This window comes from Lactuca sativa, chromosome 4 (genome assembly GCF_002870075.4).
Source record: "Lactuca sativa cultivar Salinas chromosome 4, Lsat_Salinas_v11, whole genome shotgun sequence".
Lineage (NCBI taxonomy): Eukaryota > Viridiplantae > Streptophyta > Magnoliopsida > Asterales > Asteraceae > Lactuca > Lactuca sativa.
In genome coordinates, this window is record NC_056626.2 from 53403774 (window position 1) to 53424558 (window position 20785).

Below are 20785 nucleotides of genomic sequence, written 5' to 3' on the forward strand. Positions count from 1 at the left end.
TCTATCTTTATCTGATACAGTTTTGACAAACACAGAGATTAAGATGGGTAAAACAGGTCCCAAACAGACCCTAATTTTCATGTAGAAATCTGGAAATTTTACCCATTAGTTATATTCATAATTAAGGCAATTTAATAACTAAAACCATCTCAATTTATTATTATTAGGAAGTGTGAAGCGCAAGCAGGTGTGAGTGAGTTTCGGGTTGCTTTGGAGGTTGCTTTGTTTTTGGAGGTGAGTTCTTCACTACACCGTGTTGTGTTATATTCTCTTTAAGTTAGCTCGTGTGTGGTGTGTTGTTTATGCGGGTAGTACTAGGCGGGGTAGAGTCTAGTGGTTTTCCCTCACGTATTGAGGATTGTGCATGGTAGGACTCGGCGCATCCGAGTGGGGATCGGGCGTAGCCAATGTGTCCCAAGGGCTCGACGAACTGAGCAAGGGGGATCGGGCATGGCCAATGTGTCCCAATGGGTTCGGGTACGGGGGATCGGGCTTAGCCAATGTGTCCCAAGGGCTCGATGTACTGAGCAAAGGGGATCGGGCATAGACAATGTGTCCTAGTAGGAGTATGTCTGTTACTGATTCGTTCTTTGACATGCATGCGTGGTTATGTGTTTGATACCGTTTGTATCCGTGTATAGGGATAAGGATTATATGATATGATATTGTGTATGTGTGGAATTCACTAAGCTTTGTGCTTACCCTTTTCCTTTAAAAATACTATTTCAGGTACACAAGATGGTCGGGCATGATTATACACACTGGATTGAGGCGGATTTTTGGAATTAATATTGAATTTGTTGTGTTTTCATAAATTTTAGAATTGTAACTTATAATGTTTGGAAACATAATTGATCTTGGGGTTTGGTATTTCACTTGTTTTGAATAAAATATATCCAATGGATGATTTATGTAAAAAAAAGTTCAATTTTATTAGAAATTTTGGGATGTTACAAAAAGTCAGCCGAGTTGACTCAGCTAAGTAGGTCAAACGTACTCAGCTTGTGTGCTTAGCGTACACAAGGCTTGACTAAAATTGGGGAGCTAACCGCGTACGCACAACGTATTCTAACGTATGTCCAGCGTACACACCTGCCACCTTATCCTTCTATTAAGAGCTTAAACCCTTGAGCTCTCTTGTCCAAACCCAAATCCATACCTCAAATGATATCCTTAATCATAAGGTTTCCAACTTTATGATCTTGCATGGCTATTAAGTGCTCAATATCAAAAACCCTAGCTTCTTAACTCATTAAGACATCATAGTTCTTGAATGGAGGAAAACTAAGGACCTAGATTACATTTTAAGAATCTAAACATTCCAAAACATCTGAAAGGACAACTCAAATGAATTAGATTAACCCATACTTAAATACATCAAGATTATGGGACCAAAATAAACATAATCCATGGCTAATCAAGATCTAAGCAAAACTTCATCAAGATCAGAGCTTTTTACCTCCAAGTTGTACAAAATAATGATGTGTTTCTAGATCCAAAGTGCTTTACTCTTCTACGATGGTCTCCTCTTCCTTCTAAGATGGTCTCCTCTTCCTTCTTCCTCCTTCAAGACCACCAAAATACACACTTAAGGCTCAAATATGCTCTAAAATGGATTAGGGTTTACAAGGGTCGATATGAGGGGTGGAGGCTGATGAAAGAAAGGGTTTTGAGGCTATAAGGGTGTCTAAATCGTGTACAAACTCTAAATATCAAGGCTTTGATTCAGGCCACGTACGCCTAGTGTACGTGATGAAACACGTTTCATCCAAAAAAACTACAAGGGACCAAATTGCAAACAAATTAAATACCAAGAGAATAAATGGGAATACCTGTAAAACAAGATGTTACATAATTTGTGTTTCCTTCTCTTTGTCCATAACCACAACCACCTTCTTTCTCTTCAGAACTACCAACATCATCGACATTCTTTCTTTCCAGAACCACCACAATCACCAACCTATCCATCTTTCATCATAGGTTCTGATATCCAAATATATTTTCTCTACAAACATATGCATTTTTCCCATATATGTTTTTCCTTTGTCGGAGATGGGGATCTAGGATGGTCTCTAAATATGCTTGAAGGTTATGGTGATAATGACGGTGACTAAAGGTGTTGGTGCAAGTTGAAGGCATCGACTGAAGGTGGTGGTGGTACAGGTTGAAAGTTGTAGTGGTGGTGGTCGTGATGGTTGAAGGTGAAGGTGCAGATGTAGGTTGAAGGCAACAATTAAAAATGGTGATGGAGCTAAAGATGGTGGTTGGTTTGAGAGAGAGAGAGAGAGAGAGAGAGAGAGAGAGAGAGAGAGAGAGAGAGAGAGAGAGAGAGAGAGAGAGAGAGAGAGAGAGAGAGAGAGAGAGAGAGAGAGAGAGAGAGTTTTATGGTGTAGGTGAGGTCATGTTATTTTTTAATAAATAGAAACTTATTTTAAAATTAAAAAATAAAACTAATAAAAAAATTTAGGATAAAACAATAAATATACATATATTAATTTGGAAAAGAGAAGACTTGAGAGCTTTTTATTGTTCACGATTTATAATTTTCAAACTTATATTCAATGAATTTCACACGTCATAGTGTACAAAAGTAAAATAAGCATTTAACTCGAACATAGATTTTGTTTCCGACCATAACAAATTTTCATATTTATATTTTTTATCCCCTCAAGTAATTTTGAGTTAACACTTTCGTCATTTATACTTTTAAAATTAAAGTATAGGTATTTTATAAGGTACGATTTGGATCATTTACTATATTTTAAAATTATATTTATAATCTCTTTTATATATATATATATATATATATATATATATATATATATATATATATATATATATTAGTTTTTGTTTTTATAAATTTCTTAAAATATATTTTCAAATTTTATTTTCATCGGTTTCATCCTCACATAATTTTTTTTATGGAAACTTTATTTTAATACTTTTGTGGTCTAGTTGATATGATATAATCATCACTATGATATATATGGATTTTTAATATTTTTAAATCTCATTCTATATATGAATTACCTCACAAATTATATATATATATTAAATACAAAGGAGCTTGGGAATGGTACTTTTTTAGGTTTTAGGTTTTTGCCACAAAAGTTTGTTGAATGTGACATTTTTAGTCCCTAAAGTCAAAAATTTTACATTTTTGCCTTTTGATTAAGTTTTTGTGCCTTAAGGTTTTTGACACAAATCTTTAATGGCTTTGACACTTTTAGTCCTTGCAGTCAAAGATTTTACATTTTGGTGTTTTTGCCACAAATCTTTAATGAATTTGACATTTTTCGTCCTTATAGTCAAAACTTTTACATTTAGACATAAAAAACACAAAAAAAATCTTTTAAAATTTTGCCACCATATTTTCTCAACTTTGACAACTTTAACATTATTGTCATAACATTTGTGGATTTTCTTCACCAATGTCCATTCTTTTCGTTGTACACTTTTGATATCTAATTTTAGGGGTTGTCGATTTTCTCCGCTATTTATGGTGATTTATAATTTCAGCACATATCTTTTAAAGTTGATCGATTTTTTCCATATTACCCCAAAAACGACGTAACCGCAGGTTCTTTACTAGTTAAAATTATGTTTTAGTTCATTACATAATTTGTTTTTATAATTTTCAATTTTATTAATTTCGTTAAGATATACTTTTTAAGTGTTATTTTTCCACACATAATTCTTTTGCTAAAAAGTTTATTTTGTTATTCTGTGGCCATATCAGGATCGTTGTGTAATCTTTTGTGGAGAAACAGAGGCCAAACGGCAACTGCACCTGTTTGAAGAAAGGTAAGTCAAATTTTGGATTCATTAGAGGAGGACGATGCTTCCGTTTACTTTACAGGAAGCTTCCTACTTAACGCTTCACCACCACAATCTGTCTCTTTCTCAGTTTACTTTATGTCTGTTCCTTTCTTTTGATTCGACGTTATTTTTTTTGTCTACAACTGTTATGTGTTTGTTATATGAGAATATTTGAGGAAAAGTCAGCGTTTCTCGAGAATTATTGGAAGAATCTAGTAGGCGCAGGGCGTAATAGCGGATTTCCTACCAGGTAATTTAATTTGGGTTTTAATCATTCTTATTAATTTGGGTTTTAGGCAAGAGAACTGAATAATGGACTTCAACACTTAAGTTACTGATTGTCGTCCTTCATTGTGTTCCTTTTTGGTTGTTGACAAAAGTACTCGTGGGTTTTGAACTTTTAGGTTATTAAATTAGGGTTTGACCATTAAACCATCAAGTCAAGTCAACTTCATTATTTAGTCATTACATAACAATCATGGGATATTAATTAGGCATCAACTTCATTATTTACCAAAATACTTTGTTAAACAGGCTCAACTTTTGATGAAGTTTTTTGATCCAGAAGGGCGATTTATTCTGCAATGGAACAAAACCTTTTTACTATGTTCTGTTATAGCATTGTCATTGGATCCATTATTTTTCTATATTCCTATAATCGATGGCACAAAAAGATGCCTTGATGTTGACCACAAGTTGGAGATAATTGTATGTGTTCTTCGTTCTTTTGCGGATATGTTATTTGTATTTCACATTATTATCCAATTTCGAACTGCATATGTTCCTCGTCATAATCACATACTTGGAAAGAGAATAGTTAGAGATGAACCTCATTATGTGGCAACACGTTACTTTTCATCCTACTTCATCATTGATGTGCTAGCAGCCCTTCCACTTCCACAGGTATGTCAGCTGGATTAATGAATAGTATAACTTTAGTCTATTTTATGTTATGAAGTATGAACTTGAATTAAAGATTGTTTGTGCAGTTGGCAATTTTGGTAATTATCCCAAATTTAGATGGCCCTACTCCGTTTTTGACTGAAAGAATTTTGAAGCTCGTTATTTTCTCTCAATATGTCCCTCGAGTTATTCGGATTTCTTTATTCTATAAAAAGGTGACAAAAATTTCTGGCTTCCTCACTGAAAAAGCATGGGCTGGAGCTGCTTTTAACTTTTTCCTCTATGTGCTAGCTAGCCATGTAAGTATTATTAACAATATTAGAGAAAAAGCATATAAATGTATTTTGGTAAGAAGTAAGAAAGATTTGTTTTGCAAACAGGTAGTTGGAGCCCTGTGGTACTTGTTTGTAATAGAAAGTGAAATGAGATGTTGGAATATTGCATGTGAAAGGAATAATTGTTACTCCAAGTATTTGTACTGTGGAGAAGGGCGTGTTGGAGATTTTGGGTTTTTGAGCGATTCATGCCCTCTTCTTGAGCGAAATGAAATTAAAGATTCAACAAACTTTGATTTTGGAATATTTCTTGATGCTCTTCAAACTCGTGTGCTGGAAACTAGAGACTTCCCTCAGAAATTCTTGTATTGTTCATGGTGGGGCTTGCAGAGTCTAAGGTTAGTAATCACTTCATCTAAATGAGATAACAAACTTACAACACATAAACAAGAGAGCTTTCTTTTTTGAAATAAAAATGTTTTTCTTTTGTGATCCAGTTCACTTGGTCAAGGCCTTAAAGCAAGCACTTTCTATGGGGAGATTCTATTTGCAGACTTCATTGCCATAATTGGGCTGGTTCTATTCGCTTTGCTTATTGGTAACATGCAGGTTTAATTCGTATATTCTAATCACTAAATTAAACATGTTTCCACATACTGTATGTATGATTCATGAGCTAATTAATACAATGGTTGTTACAGAAATACTTGCAGTCTTTCTCAAACCTGACTCTAAGAGTGGAGGAGATGAAGGAAAAAAGGCGAGAAGCAGAGGATCTCATGTCACATATTTCCCTCCCTGAAAATTTAAGGGAACGAGTTAGAAGACACAAGCATTACAAATGGAAGATAACAAAGGGTGTTGAGTTAGATTCCTTTGTCAAAGACCTTCCTCGGGATTTGAGGAGGGACATAAAACGTCATCTTTGCTTGTCTTCACTCATGAGAGTCAGTCATATTTCTTAACTAAAAATATGTATCAGCGTAAATTACGTTTTTGGTCCCCGAGTATAGCTAACCTTTTCAATTTTGGTCCTGGACTGTATCCATCCAGGTACCTATGTTTGAAGCAATGGATGAACATATGATGGATGCCATGTGTGATCGTTTGAAGCCAGTTCTTTACACACAAAATAGCTACATACTCAGAGAGGGAGATCCAGTACCTGAGATGCTCTTCATCACACGTGGGACCCTACAAAGTATTACAACTGATGGTGGAAGGGCTGGCTTCTTCAACTCTGATCACCTCAGGGCTGGTGACTTCTGTGGAGAAGAGCTTCTGACATGGGCTTTGGCTCCTCCAACTCCAACACTCCCTTTCTCAACTAGAACTGTTCAAGCACTTACAGATGTTGAAGCTTTTGCTCTATCAGTTGATGATCTCATGTTTGTGGCTTCCCAGTTTAAACGTCTCCACAGCAGACATCTCCAGCATACTTTTAGGTAACAATGTTAATTTATCTCTTTTTCAACTTTGAATGGGATAATAACAATAATTAATTAATTAATTAATTGCTCTTTTGGGATTTGTGTTTGATTTTCAGATTCTACTCACAACAGTGGAGGACATGGGCAGCATGCTACATACAGTCGGCATGGCGTAGACACTGGAGAAGGAAGCTGGAAATGGCTAAAGCATTGGAGGATAGTAGAATGCATGATGCCTTTGTTAGGGAAACCTCCACACTCAGCCTTGGTGCCTCCATTTATGCTGCTAGATTTTCCTCTAATGCCTTGCGCGTGTTGAGGCGCAAGAATTACACACAACTGTCAAAACCTGTTTGGCAAATAATGCTGCCACCCAAGCCACCACAGCCGGATTTTGAGAATCATGCAACAGCAATCGTTACCTTCAGGTAAATGTAACTTTCTCCTTGTCAGTGTTTTTTTTTTTTTTTTTGGAGTATAGTATGAAATATGATTATAGATAGGTGTTTTTAGCATTGTTGTGTAGTGGAGTATGGAAGGAATGAATGTAACCTAGTTTGTAACCATCTTCTCCAATTTTATACAACACATTGTTTATGTAAGTACATGTAGAGTGAGTTACTTTGTTATTTCAATTAGCAAATGGAGTGGGAGTTAGTTTGTATCATCTTCATCGCTACACTTGTTTCATTTATAATGGCCAATTTACTGTTAGGGGAGTCGCTAAAGCACAACCGTGCTTTAGCGACTTGTACGTTCGCATGTGGTTCTTTTTTTTTTTTTTCCGTATAAATACCCCATCTCCGACTAAAATCGTAGTTCATCTGCAATTTCCTATCATCCCACCTGCCATTTTGCGTTTTTTCTTTTTTTCTTTTTTTTTTTTAAATTTTACTACGAAAGTGATAAAGTTTGATTACGAAACAACTTTATTATATATAAAGTTTTGCAAAAAAATTATCACTTTAGTTGTTATTTATTTGGAAAATTTATTTAAAGCCTCTCTAATGAATTCTCCAACAAAAAGTTTGAAAAATGAAATCATCCATAGTGTGTGTGTGTGTGTGTGTGGGGGGGGAGAGAGAGAGAGAGAGAGAGAGAGAGAGAGAGAGAGAGTTTTTATTTTTTATTTGTAATTATTTAAATACTAAAATAAATAAAGAAAATAGAAAAGGGTAAAATGGACTTTTCAAGTGTATCAAGAACTAAAAACTCAGAAAACATTGATTTTGGACCTTCCATGCAAGCTAAAAACTTTTTGAACCTATCCAAAGTTTTTTGAATACCATAAAGACCAAATTTGCAGTTTTGTCTTTTTTTCTTAATAAATTACCTATTATTTTGGTCTGATTATATTCCTCTACAAGTGTGTTTTGGTACAAACTAACTCCCACTCCAATTGAAGTGCTTAAACCATATTGTACGTTTGCAAATGGAATGTTAAAATTGCAGATGAGCTTAATCCATCTGCGATTTTCATAGCTATATTTGTAATGTGGGGGTTTTTTGGTTATTTTCCATAAAATAATTAAAGGATTAGGCTATATTTATAATTTTCTCAATTGTATGAGACACCAAAATTGTAGCATAGAAAACCATTCAAAATAGAGTGGCTTTGAATCCACCACTACCAATTTAGACGGATATTAAGTCTTCTCTAGCTAACTAGAGTCCTAGAGTAATACAACCATCACATATATACTTGGACAAACTATATATATGTATATAAACAAGCATTTGTATTTTATTCCTAAAAGTGACTTGGATGCTTAAACCTACAAAATGAAATCACTTGTTATTAACCTCTTAGCCATTAAGCTACCAAATTTTCAATTAAAAGTACGGATTATACCTCTAAAAGTGACTTAATTGGGATGCTAAAGACAAGTTTATTTCTCCCTTTTTATTGTATGATTTGTTGTCACACAGCCTTATTCAGAGTAAATCAAATTCTACCCCATTTATTTTATCATGTTGAATAAAACGATCACATCCAAGTCCCTTAAAATTTAGGTTGTCACATATTATTGAAAACATATCACTCTTGTAAATTTAAATCGTTTACTAATCCTTACAATAACTAGCATTACATCATATGTATATAAAGAAGCAATGGTATTATTGGAAGATACACAACCAGTTATTCAAATACAGTCATAAGTTACCAAGTACATTGGTTCATGTTATTCCTATAGTCCTTGCTCACGCCACATCAGCATGTCTACTTCCACCCTGCAAATAAGACATAAGCTTTAGTATTTACACATCAACAATTAATTATGAACGAGAAAGAATGAGGATTGAAAGTACTTTTTGCAGTCGTAGTCTTGATTGATGGGAGGAAACTTCAAACCAACATGGCATTTTTTAGGAAGAAGAGTGATTCGTTTTGGATCATAATTGTTCAATCTTTTCATGACTTGTTTCACACAGTTACAGATAGCCACACGATCATTCTTGGTTTTCCCCATAGCTGTCAAACCCTTGACTGATGAACAGCAAGAATTCGTTGGCTCATGACCATTTATGAAACTCAAGCAAGATGTCAATCTGGATGTGACACGTCCACATGATGGAACTGCAAACACCATCGGCTTCCATGAAACCAATAGCAAAGTAATTGCAACAGACCACAGTATGCGAACACCAACACTGTCCATTCTTTGATGGAAAACTGATAAATGATTTGGGTTTTCACTTTTATTTTATGCAGATATAACTGATATCTTGTATGGTGTGTGTATATATATATATATATATATATATATATATATATATATATATATATATATATATATATATATATATATATATATATATATATATATATATATATATATATATATATATATATATAGTAGCTAATTGGTATTCCACTAGGTGACGAAAAGTTGAAAACCTTCATGCATTTGGTGTGTTTCCATTTTGTCACACTTTTGTACAAGTTTCGTGTTATAAAGGATTTGGTAGTAATTAAGATAAATTCAAACAGCACTGCAACTATGTAGTTCGAGTAGATTATATTATCAATAATATAATATCATAAACTTCAACCTTGGAATGTTGTGTGCTTAAAAGAAAATAAAAATGAACGGTTTTGATATGCGATGGACTTGTTGAGACTCGGCAAAAGTATTACTGATCCCCCAATTAAACTACCATTAGGTTTGTTGTAATATTGGTACAGAAATGGAATCCCAACATATGATACAAATTAATATTTTAACGGGTTGTCACCACACAATACAAAAATTAAATAAGTATGGTTAGAATCAAGATATCAATCTATTTAGGGGTGTTTGAGATTGCTTGTTTGAAGTGTTTATTGATTTATTGTGGTTTGACATCAGTAATAAGTTATTTTACATGTTTGGATAAAAAAAAGATCCATAAACACTTAGTGACTTAAATAAAAAGGTTTTGATAAGTTGTTTTCTCTTTATTTGTTTACTTATATAAACAACTAGGTTATAACCCGTGGAAACAACGGTCGGTATGATTAAAATTTTATATATTAATAAAAATTAATAACTGTAAAAAAAATGCCTTGTATTGCCGATTGTGAGTTATATCGAATTAATTTGAAAAGTGAAATCAAAAAATAATACTTTAACATAGATTTTGAAATACTTCTTTGTACACAACATTAAAGGTTTCATTGGTCTAATTACGAATCTTTATCTAAAATCAATAACTTCAATCACTTTATACCACACAAAATAGATGACCAAGTGTTAAATCCTCTTGATACTGCCTTCTTAAAGAAAAAGTACATAAAAGGGCTCATGGTAGATTAAAACAGTAAGCAATGGAGGGTTATTAATCAAATCATACTGAGCTAATGACATTCATGAATTGATAGAAGATTCAAAGTTTAAAAACTACACTTTCTATCTTCTTCCTGTAGCGAGTGATATAAACCTAAATTTCATTCATGATATTTTATACATCTTATTATTAACAAAAATGTTGACACAGATGTTCAGAATTTTTATAGTAATGTGCTATGCATGCACTACAACCATGTATTTTAAATATAGGTAAAATGGGGAAATCAAAAACCAATAATTGGATGTTAAAAAAGTCTAACATAAGCATGAAACACAAATTTTAGTCATTAAGCATTATAGCAAATAGAAGAAAATTGATTACACATTAAATTATTAATAATAATACAGTGAAATAGATAACATAAATTGAAGTGGCCAATGTAAATAGATAAATTAGAATCCAAACGAAGAGTAAAGACATCCAAAAAACTGAAGATAACCCCCATATTCTTTTGAGCTTTACAAAGAACACTTGAACACTTGAAGAATTGAACCCCGAAGTGAACCTCTACACAAATTACAAACACATAAATGGAAAAAACAAAAGTATATAACCCAATAACCAATATAAATAACTAAAGATCAATTGCTAGTCTTTAAGATTCCATCTCCACACATCCATCAAGCCAGATGCTTGTGTTACCTAAATGCAAATTAGCAAATACACATCAAGATCATATTAGGAATGTAATTGATGCAACAAACCTGTTAAGGGATTATTTAAATATGAAATCACCTCACAGTACACAATTCCATTTGGAATAAAGAAAACCAAACTGTGTAAGGGGAATGTCTCCTCTAATCTCTCATGTCTTTAAATAAACTGGAGCAGTCAATCTAATTCATTATACAATTCCATTTTGATTAAAAATGTATTAGAATGACAATGATGGAATCTACCTACCTGAAGTGAAAGAGATCCGAGTAACCTACATAATTAGAAGTAGAGCACCAAGCTGGAAAATAGTGAAAACATATGATAGAATCATCCACCTCTTTCTCCAAACACTTGGAGGGATCCAATAAAGTTGACATTTCAATGCGTTCAAAAGCATTAATATGCGTAGGTCATTGCTTTGATAGTTTTCTGAATCATTTGGCTGAAAAAACAAAAAAAACGATCAATGAAAATCTATATTACTAAGGCAGTGTTGACTGTGTTGTAACAAATATGCAAATCATTAGAATAAAAAAAAAAAAAACCTTTAGGATTACTTTAGGAGGACGATTTGTAGAATCTTCTTCAAGAGTAGCTTCAGAAAATCCAGTTCCATGTCCATGGACACATCCCTAAATATATTAACACTTCATCAAAAAAAAAATAGTGCTTATGAAAAGCCAGAAAGCTAAAATGCAAAAAATTCAAGTAGTCATTGTGGTGGTGAGTCGTCCGATGTTGGCTGCATCTTGCTTCCTAATCGTGTTCTGATTAGTTTTTGAACTGCTTTAGCGATGCTCTTTACGCTTACCAGCCTCTAGAGAATGAGAAAGCCGGTATGCAGACACAGAGAGAGGATGACATCGATGAGTGGTGGATGTGTTGTTCTTTCAAAGAGATTAAGGAATTGGGAGCTTAACGTTTTTTTGTGTCTGGTCGATCGATCAAGATAATGGGAGGACGGTTATGGGAGCAAGATTGGTGGCGATATTCATGGATGGGATTAACGAAACCATCTTTCAATCCAAATTCCAATTTGCAGTATGCGGGTTTTCTTTTTTCATCCTTGTATATGGTCTATTCGAAAGTCATACCTATCCCAAAAAATCAGGGATTAAGTTGCTATTAACAAAACGAAAATTATTTAAATTTAATATGAGCATTAAAAAGAATTAGAAATGTTAGAATAGCGGAAAATCGTGAGGGTCAAGAAAAATGCCATGTGGCAAAGGAGTTGTAGAAAAATGTCATGTGGCAAAGGAGATATAGAATATCGACAAATGACAAATTTTGATTTTGTTTATTAGAAGAGGTAGATTGGTGGGAGCAAGATTGGTGGCGATATTCATGGATGGGATTAACGAAACCATCTTTCAATCCAAATTCCAATTTGCAGTATGCGGGTTTTCTCTTTTCATCCTTGTATATGGTCTATTCGAAAGTCATACCTATCCCAAAAAATCAGGGATTAAGTTGCTATTAACAAAATGAAAATTATTTAAATTTAATGTGAGCATTAAAAAGAATTAGAAATGTTAGAATAACGGAAAATCGTGAAGGTCAAGAAAAATGCCATGTGGCAAAGGAGTTGTAGAAAAATATCATGTGGCAAAGGAGATATAGAATATCGACAAATGGCAAATTTTGATTTTGTTTATTAGAATAGGTAGATTAGTGGGAGCAAGATTGGTGGCGATATTCATGGATGGGATTAACGAAACCGTCTTTCAATCCAAATTCCAATTTGCAGTATGCGAGTTTTCTCTTTTCATCCTTGTATATGGTCTATTCAAAAGTCATACCTATCCCAAAAAATGAGGGATTAAGTTGCTATTAACAAAATGAAAATTATTTAAATTTAATATGAGCATTAAAAAGAATTAGAAATGTTAGAATAACGGAAAATCGTGAAGGTCAAGAAAAATGCCATGTGGCAAAGGAGTTGTAGAAAAATATCATGTGGCAAAGGAGATATAGAATATCGACAAATGGCAAATTTTGATTTTGTTTATTAGAAGAGGTAGATCATAAATTATTTCCTCATTTAACGGATTAGTGGGAAAGAGATGCGTGTGCTTTTTACAAGAGATTAAAAAAAACTGTCGCATACGTGTGTTTTGCATGTGAAGGTTTAGAAGAAAGCAACCAATGTGGAAATTGCTTTTTATTCCGATGTCATTGCTATAATTGACTAATTGAGTAGATATTACAAAGTATATTGTTTTAATAGTAAGAAATGGAAGTAAGATGATGTAATAAACAAATCAATTAAAGTGCATTGCTATTTCTTGCATTATTTGTAGTTTATATCGTAGACAACAAAATCTAATGTTAAATCTGCATTCTTATTCCACTTTGTAGGGAACATGCTTTAAAACTTACTGGTTTGAAATATGTAAAGCATCTCAAAGATTATTTGGCTAAAATTCCCTCTCCAAATGTTCACTGAAGTCACTTTGAGGCATGATTGACGAAAAAATTGAAAATAATTTCCGAACTTATATTTCTATACTTGTACGTGTTTTTTTCGCGTAGGATATTTTTGATTTCACACCTTATATAATGCCCGACTTTAGAGCCGGATTTAAAGGGGCACAGTGGGCAACTGCTATATATATATATATATATATATATATATATATATATATATATATATATATATATATATATATATATATATATATATATAGGGAAATGATCAAATGAGAACACCTAAAAGGTTGAAAACGCGAAAACAAGTATATTCATTTGTGATTCCATGTATTCATTTGTGGAGAAATGATAAATTTTTATACATAATCAACATGAATATGCTTTTTCTTTTCAATTGAAATTAAAGGCGTAAAAATTTATCATTTCTCCACAAATGAATACATGGAATCGTAAATGAATATACTTTGTGCTCGCGTTCTCAACCTTTTTGGTGTTCTCATTTGATCCTACTCCTATATATATATATATATATATATATATATATATATATATATATATATATATATATATATATATATATATATATATATATATATATATTGTTGGAAATTATAGAGGTAATCTTGGAAGTTGGCAAGTTTCCTCTATCCCACATTGGTGATGGAAGATATTGCAACATAATATTCTGTTATTTCGTAGATATGGCAGCAAAATATTCTACCATTTTGTAGATATGACAACAGAATATTCTTGCACTTCGTAGATATGACAATATAATATTCTATCACTTCGTAGATATGGCAACAGAATATTTTGGAAGGGTTAGAAAACGTTTTTTTTAACGGCAGCTTGATTGGTTAGATGTTAGTGTTAATACTCCAATTCTTGTTAGCACCAAGGATCGAACCCAAAGAGAAAGTTGCAAATTTTACGTGCATGCATGGTCCTAAATGCCAAAACCAAGCTAAGGGAAATGTTTAACCCAAAGAGAAAGGCCCAAGCTTGCTAAATCTGATAACTTTATGGCTATAAGGACTTAGAGAAGTCCAGATCTGAAGTTACAACTTCAGATCATGACCAATGCCTGAAATGGTTCACATATATGCCAATAGCCCTAAACTTAAGCAAGGAGAGATCTAGCTAGATGGAAGTCAAGGTAACGACTTATTACCTTCAAAATGATTCCAAGATGAAGTAGAGTCAGATCCACAAGCTTTTCTTTTCTCCAAGCTCCTTAGAATTCAAGCCTTCTTCACAAAAACCACTTTCCAAGCTTCTTCACACACACAAGTGGAGGGTATTCGAGATTAGGGTTTTCTGGACTCAAAGGGGTCGGTAAGGGAGGCTGAGGGAGGCTAATGACCTTTAAATAGGGTGCAAAATCCCCGAAAATTAGGGTTTCATTTTCCAACTCCTACTCGTCGAGTTAGGGTCCTCTGACTCGCCGAGTAGGTTCAATAATCCACGCGAGCTAACCCACCTCTACACGACGAGTTGGGGCAACCAACTTGTCGAGTAGGTCCATAAACATGTATATAAGGTTTTAAAACTTATACCTGAGAGTTGGGGTGTTACACATATAATTCTTAATATTATTTGTCGGTTTCCTTGCTTGTCTATTAGTTTGATTTACAACAATCTTAAAGGTTTTTTTATTTGTGTTTATAAATAAACAGACTAATGGACACTCAAATCCCAACTGCTAGTCTCCATTACATGAACCAAGAGTTTGCCAAGTTTGACTGATTTGATGGTCAGAATTACACCTGTTGGGCTGACAAGGTCAAGTTCATGCTTCATGTGCTGAAGGTCGTCTATGTTTTGGAGCCAAAATTGGCCCCAATTCCTGCTAATCCAATTCCCAAGGCGGGGAAAACTGTGGATCCAACGATCATCTCTGATCTGGAAAAGCAAAGGGTTATGTATAGAGAGTCTAAGGAATTGTGTGTGGGTCACATCAAGAACTCACTGTCTGATCGACTCTATGATCTTTACGCGTCGGTCAAAGATCCGAGAGAGCTATGGAGTGCTTTGGAACTCAAGTACAAGGCACATGAGGAAGGTACCAACAAGTACCTAGTGTCAAAGTACCTAGAGTTTCAAATGGATGATGACAAACCTATCATGGAGCAAGTGCATGAACTCCAGGTCATGGTAAACAAATATGAGGACTACTCCCTGGTGCGATCATTGCAAAACTACCACCCTCGTGGAAAAACTTCTCTAAGAGAATGATGCACAAATATGAGGACTACTCATTAGATGATCTGATGAAACACCTTCGCATTGAGGAGGAAACTCGCATCAAGGACAAGCGTGGTAAACTCGGATGGAGTGTGCATCATGTATCAGCTGTGGGTTATGGTCATAAGACTAGGTCTTGGGGACAAAACAAAAGGAACTTGGGACCCAAGAAACTATAATGACCATAAAATTTCAACCAATTTAAACTTTTCAAAAACAACCCCGTTTCATTAAGTTATTACAAAAAGGTTTTCAATACAATTATCATCAGAGTCTTCCCAGAATCACATCATAAAACAAAATCATGAGGAGCGGTACGATCACGCCTTTGCCTTGCCACGGTCTCCTAAAGAACCTGAAAAACATTAAACCACAACTGTAAGCCCGAAAGCTTAATGAGATACCCCTAAAATACCAACCACATATACCATACACGTACAACATGTCATATCATAACAGAACACAGAACAGCCATGCACTTCGGGTCTACTGTGTGACTGGTCCGCCGCACCGGCCTTCAGTCCACTTGGTCCACCCTCCGAGTCTAGCCATATACATCGAGTCTACAGTGTGATTGATCCGCCCGCACCGTGCCTTCAATCCACCTGGTCCACTCTCTGAGTCTACAGTATGACTGGTCCGCCCGCACTGGGCCTTCAGTCAGCCTGGTCCACTCTCCGAGCCTTGGCACGTCTGGTCCGCCCTCTTGGGGCCTACAGCCTATCCGGACCGCTCGCTGGGCCTTCGGGACAACCGGTCCGCCCAGGGTATGTTGGCCTACAGCACAAAGCAGGACCCGCCTCAACCCAACCCCAGTCCAACAACCATGTGCACATAATATTCAATCATATAACAATTCACATGCAATCAAGTCGATCTAGCAGATCACATAACATAACATCATCTTAACCATGATATCGACCTAACCGGTCACTAGCATAGCATCATCCTATATACCAGGATACCGACCTTAACCAGGTCTCTAACATAATACCATCCTAACTACTAGAATGCAAACATAGCAAAGCAATAACATAACAACGATACCCAGATCACAATCCGATAAAGGGTCGGCCTTGGTGCCTTAGACCTTGTTGATATAGTGAGGATAACTTACCTCGCAACTGCCGAAACTCTGAACTGAAGAAGCAGATTCCCGAATCACCACCTCACCGAAAATCTCGAATTATTCGAAGTAGCAAAATAACCATTAAACCAAACACAATATCCTTCCAAGGGTAAATTGACCAATTTACCGTCAACTCAATCCGATCCATAACTAAGGCCCACAATCAAAATGCGAAAGGCCCATCACTAGATAAGCTCTCAAGCCCACTAATGGCCCAAAGACCAAAAGTCCGAAGCAAAGCCCAATATTGGCCTAATTTACTAAATTGGGCCCACCTTACCAAATGGGTCTAGATCCAAGGTCCATAATAATTAGTGAGTCCACAATACTCCATCCATAATGTCCAGTCACGGCCCAAGATCTAATAGCCCAATTACAGCCCAATCTCTTAAGGCCCAAAATGAAAACCCAACAGGTATGTTGGGCGTACAACAATGCTCGCGGATTGGAATCGGGACACAGACCCACTACGCTGGGCGTCCTCCCAGTTACGCTGGGCGTAACTCCGCTGAACTACAACTTCTCATACGATCTTAATGGCTTAAGCTCTTAAGTCCAAACTTCAAATCCATAGACCAATTATGCCTAGGATTCATAAAGTCTCAAACTTTATTACTTGGGACGTCCATAAAGCTCTTAATCCAAGGTCTTAATCCATTAAGACCTATCTATAACACACGTGAGACAACCAAAGCCCTTGGGACCTCATTTTTCTTACTCAATACCTCTCTTGAGGTCTAAAAGGACAGCTAATCTCAACCAACTCGAAACATGCATCAAGATGAGGGTTTTTGGGACAAGAATGATGTCAAAACTTTACAACACATAGATCTACACAATATGATTGTCAAGCTAGAGACTTTTTACCTCAAAAGAGCCTCAGAATATGATGTCTTTCCAGATCTAAAAGCTCCAACCACTCAACTCCTTCTTTGACAACTTCCTCTTTCTTCTTCTAGACTCTCTTTTGCCAAAACAAGCTTTCCAAGGCCAAACACAGCCAACAATGGAGGTGGGACCATTGTTGCCCACATCTTTAATTTACAACCTCTCCTCCATCATAAGCCGTTCTTGCCAAACTCTATATCCATATCAAGGACCGAAACGCCCTTACTCTTGCTCTTGGGAACCCAAAATTAGATATTTCAAGAACAGGGCGTTACAGAAACAAAGCTTCAAGAAACCAAGTCATCAGAATCCTAACTCAAAGCCAAAGAGGACCGAACCTTGCCATGTCTGCGGAGAGATTGGGCACTATGCGAGAGAATCCAAAGATCGCAAATCAGGACCGGTTGCACATGCAGTCGAGCAAGTGACTGATATGGTGGCAAGTGTGAACCTTGGAGAGATTTTCATGATCTATTCTCTTACCCAAGAAATCTGTGCTCAAGGATGGTTCGTAGACACTGGAGCCACTATGCATGTTTGTGGGCAATGGGAGAGATTTCGTACTTACCGTCCAATGCCACCAGGAATGATAGTTGTATGTGCTGATAGTTACATAGCTGAATTTCAAGGAATAGGTGATGTTCGTCTGAAGTTCACACGTGGTGAATTGGTTACCCTTCGAGATGTTCTTCATGTTCCTACTATCTTGAAGGGGTTGGTTTCTGTGGACAAGTTTGACAACGGTGGGTTCATGATGGAGCTTGAGAAAGGCATGATTGTGATCACTAAGGGCATAAGATATGTTGGGAGGGCGAACAATTGTTCGGGGATGTATCGTTTGTGCCTTAGTGATGAGGGTAGTCCAAGTCGCATTAAAGGGTATATAAACAATTTCACAAAACCTTATATACTAGGGTGTAGGTATGTATGCAATTATGATCCTCCTATCCTAAATAGCTAAAATTATTTGTTACTATCTCATAAATGATGAAGCCCAAGAGGATCTTTTAGGTGTCATAGCAATTAATAGGTATTACCCAAATTATCCTTATAAACAACTAACCTAACAAATCAAAAACACATTACAAAACACAATACAACTATTTAAAAAAAATCACTTTTATAACAAACAACCAATGGCAACAAGGATTTGAATTCCACTCCCAACTAATCAGTGTGATCAAACATGATATATGGAAGGTTTTGAAGAAAACATAAACTAGTTCAAGGTATGTGGGATGACATAATGTCAAGGTTTGAAGAGAAGAGTGTTTTGTTGGATCAACTAAGCGACTACTTTTACTACCCACGAATGTGCATCACACAAATTTACTTCATTGATGTAAAGACGTGGAGCTCTTTCGTAGCACTAATCAATATGTTAGAGGTCATTGATTAAAGACTGAAGATGACAACATTTGAAGGTTTAAGCTTTTTTATTATTGAGAGAGAAAGAGGAGACATTATGGGCCCTTCTTTTATTTTTTTTGATTAATTAAAATATTAAAATAAGAATAAAACTTAAAAAGGTACGATAGTTTTTTCGACCTTTTTAGAAATCAAATCCACAATAAAACTTTCAAATAAGACCCATTTATTGCAAAAAGATTTTTTTTTGAACTTTTGTTAAAACTGAAAGAGATGAGATGACTGTTGAAGGTTTGAGAGAATCTCCCTATAGTAATAAAATAGTAGTTCTTTTGCCATGTGTCACTATATTAGACCTCTTAATTAATGTGTTGCCACTTGTCAATCTATTAGTTCTCCATTTTAAATTTATTAAACATCCTCATTAATGTGATGCTATTTTCAATGTATTTATTCTCCATTTTAAATTAAATTTTAAATTTTATATTATTCTTTTCATTAATTCACAAAAAAAATCTAATATATATTAACAATTATTTTTATATATTTATTTGAATCAACGATTATAATTTCACATAACTAATAAAAATATCTCTTACTTAGTAATTTATTTAAAATAATTGATTAATAATTTTGATTTTTTTTTTATTATAAAAGTTTAATTATTTTTATAACCGTGGTTGCTACTGATTATAAACTAGTAAGATAAATATTGGAGGTTTGAGAGTGATAATAAATGAAGATAAATGTTGATATTTATATTTTGGTTGAAAAGTTGTTTAAAATTTATAATTTTGAATTAAAAAACGGATATATTTTTTAAATGGATTTTCTCTCTCATCTTGAAACCATTGCCCAAATTGGTTATCGAGCTCGGCATGCTGAGGAGGCTGGGTGGCGTGCGCGTAGCCACCTTAGCCATGCCAGGGATAAAAACCGGCTTCCTGATGCAAATTACAAAGACTTGGACGTTGACTTGGGTCATGGGATGAAAATAGCTCGACCATAGATGTACTTCTAGGGCTGCTTCATCAGACGGTTGACATAGCCATATAAGTTGACATTTCTACGCTCAAAACGAATCGCTCCATTGTTTCATGTAGAGGTGGCAATCGTGTCGTGTCGTGTCGGGTTCGTGTCGTGTCGAAACACTAAACGGGTTGAAAGTGTTTGACCCTAACCCGACCCATTTAATTAACGTGTCGTGTCGTGTCAACCAGTTTATTTTCGTGTCGGGTTTCGGGTTAGGGTTATATCTTGAAATATGTCGTGTCATGTGAGGTTAAAAGATTGAGCATCTTGAAAGAGTAGGAGTTTGGTAGGCGGAAATGAAAAACTAATTGTTTTGAGGCAGAATAGATGAATCCATAGCAAGTTTAGATGACAAAATTAAAAGAGTGAGAGTTGGGGAGGCGGATGACAATGTCATGAGGATGTGAGAGTGGTGAAAGAGACTGGGTAGTTTGGGAGAGAATGGAAAAACTGAAATGAAATCTTGATCTAGACGGCTAAGTCATTTCAGCATTACAAAGCAATCCAATACAAAAGTTTTCTTTTACTTATGCTTTTGGTTTTGTATATTTTCTAGTTTATTTAAATAATTTAAAAACTTGCATATAAATAAACGGGTCAGTTTCGAGTCATATTCGAGTTGAAATTCCCAACTCTAACCTTACCCATTTAATTTTTGGGTCGTGTCGTGTCAACCTGTTTATTTAAACGGGTTGAAATATCTTACCCAAACCCATTTATTTCGTGTCGGGTTCGTGTCGGGTTTCGTGTCGTATCAATTTTTGTCACTTCTAGTT

General features: G+C 35.1%; 2 protein-coding genes across 2 annotated transcripts; one reads left to right on the forward strand and one right to left on the reverse strand.

Annotated features, from left to right (window-relative positions):
• Positions 1–3740: 3740 nt before the first annotated feature.
• LOC111876776 (cyclic nucleotide-gated ion channel 1) lies at positions 3741–7094 on the forward strand. The gene is made up of 9 exons (XM_023873347.3): positions 3741–4069; positions 4354–4722; positions 4809–5021; positions 5103–5395; positions 5495–5606; positions 5699–5944; positions 6051–6442; positions 6544–6855; positions 6954–7094. The coding sequence occupies exons 2-9, from the start codon at positions 4366–4368 to the stop codon at positions 6970–6972; spliced, it is 1944 nt and encodes a 647-aa protein (XP_023729115.1). The 5' UTR covers positions 3741–4069; positions 4354–4365; the 3' UTR covers positions 6973–7094.
• A 1381-nt stretch (positions 7095–8475) lies between these two features.
• LOC111876835 (non-specific lipid-transfer protein) lies at positions 8476–9124 on the reverse strand. Its single transcript, XM_023873405.3, has 2 exons — positions 8738–9124; positions 8476–8659 (listed from the first exon to the last, which is right to left on the reverse strand). The coding sequence occupies exons 1-2, from the start codon at positions 9085–9087 to the stop codon at positions 8617–8619; spliced, it is 393 nt and encodes a 130-aa protein (XP_023729173.1). The 5' UTR covers positions 9088–9124; the 3' UTR covers positions 8476–8616.
• Positions 9125–20785: the final 11661 nt, after the last annotated feature.